At 58.8% G+C, this 992-nt stretch overlaps 1 protein-coding gene across 1 annotated transcript in view; it reads left to right on the top strand.

The window, feature by feature from the left end:
- LOC105826220 (cytochrome P450 4F6-like) overlaps positions 1–847 on the top strand; it is a 14,219-nt gene extending 13,372 nt beyond the window's left edge. The window contains exons 5-7 of the mRNA XM_012664163.1: positions 9–110; positions 450–516; positions 714–847. Of these exons, the coding sequence (XP_012519617.1) occupies positions 9–110; positions 450–516; positions 714–847 (303 nt within the window). The remainder of the gene's footprint in view (positions 1–8; positions 111–449; positions 517–713) is intronic.
- Positions 848–992: the final 145 nt, after the last annotated feature.

Below are 992 nucleotides of genomic sequence, written 5' to 3'. Positions count from 1 at the left end.
TCATCCAGGAACGGCGCCGCACCCTCGAGAGCCAGGGTGTTGACGACTTCCTCAAAGCCAAGGCCAAGTGCAAGACTTTGGACTTCATTGATGTGCTCCTACTGGCCAAGGTGGGCCCCTCTGGGATCTGAATTCAAGAGGCGGAAGGACCTCGATTTCAAATGTCAGATCCAGGAACTTGGACTTGATCCGCAGGGCCCTGGGGAGCCATGGAAGGTACTTGAGGAGGGGCGGGACAAGTGAGAGCTCAGTTGCCGAGGTGATCGTGTAGAAGGCTGCCTGGCAGGATCAAGCAGGAGGCAGGAGATCAGTTAAGAAGCACGTGGGGCAGGTCTGGAGATGACAAGGGCGGCATCCTGCTTGGACGATGGGTCTTCAGGAATGTTTCAGGTTAGACTCAGGTGCCCTCAGAGCTGATGTGATTCAGGGGTTTTGCCTTCTGTCTCCAGGACGAAAATGGGAAGGAGTTGTCGGATGAGGACATACGAGCAGAGGCTGACACCTTCATGTTTGGGGGTGAGGGTCCCAGTGTGGGACTACAGTGGGGACAGGGGTCTCTCCATCCCAGGAATGTGGTGGTGGACCCTGGATCACTCCATTCTGCCCATCCACTCCCCGCTCCCATCCTCCCTGAGAGCCTCCATGTATGGGCGCTGTCCACACCCTGGTGCTGAAGCAGCCCAGAGACTCAAGCCTGCCTGGCTGCCCCTCAGGCCATGACACCACGGCCAGTGGCCTCTCCTGGATCCTGTACAACCTCGCCAGACACCCAGAATACCAGGAGCGCTGCCGGCAGGAGGTACGAGAGCTCGTGCGGGACCGTGAGCCTGACGAGATTGAATGGTGAGTGCAGGTCCTCGTGGCCTGGTCCTGAGCCCCTCTCCTTGGCCCTGCTGCCCAGGTGGGGAAGGTGGGAGATGTTTTTTGCTGACTTGGCCATTTTTGCCTAGTGGGAATGGGAGCAGAGCCCAGAAGCAGGGCCTGGTACCCAG

Source organism: Propithecus coquereli, unplaced genomic scaffold, assembly GCF_000956105.1.
Source record: "Propithecus coquereli isolate 6110/MARCELLA unplaced genomic scaffold, Pcoq_1.0 Scaffold864, whole genome shotgun sequence".
NCBI lineage: Eukaryota > Metazoa > Chordata > Mammalia > Primates > Indriidae > Propithecus > Propithecus coquereli.
This window is presented reverse-complemented; position numbering and strand designations above follow the sequence as displayed.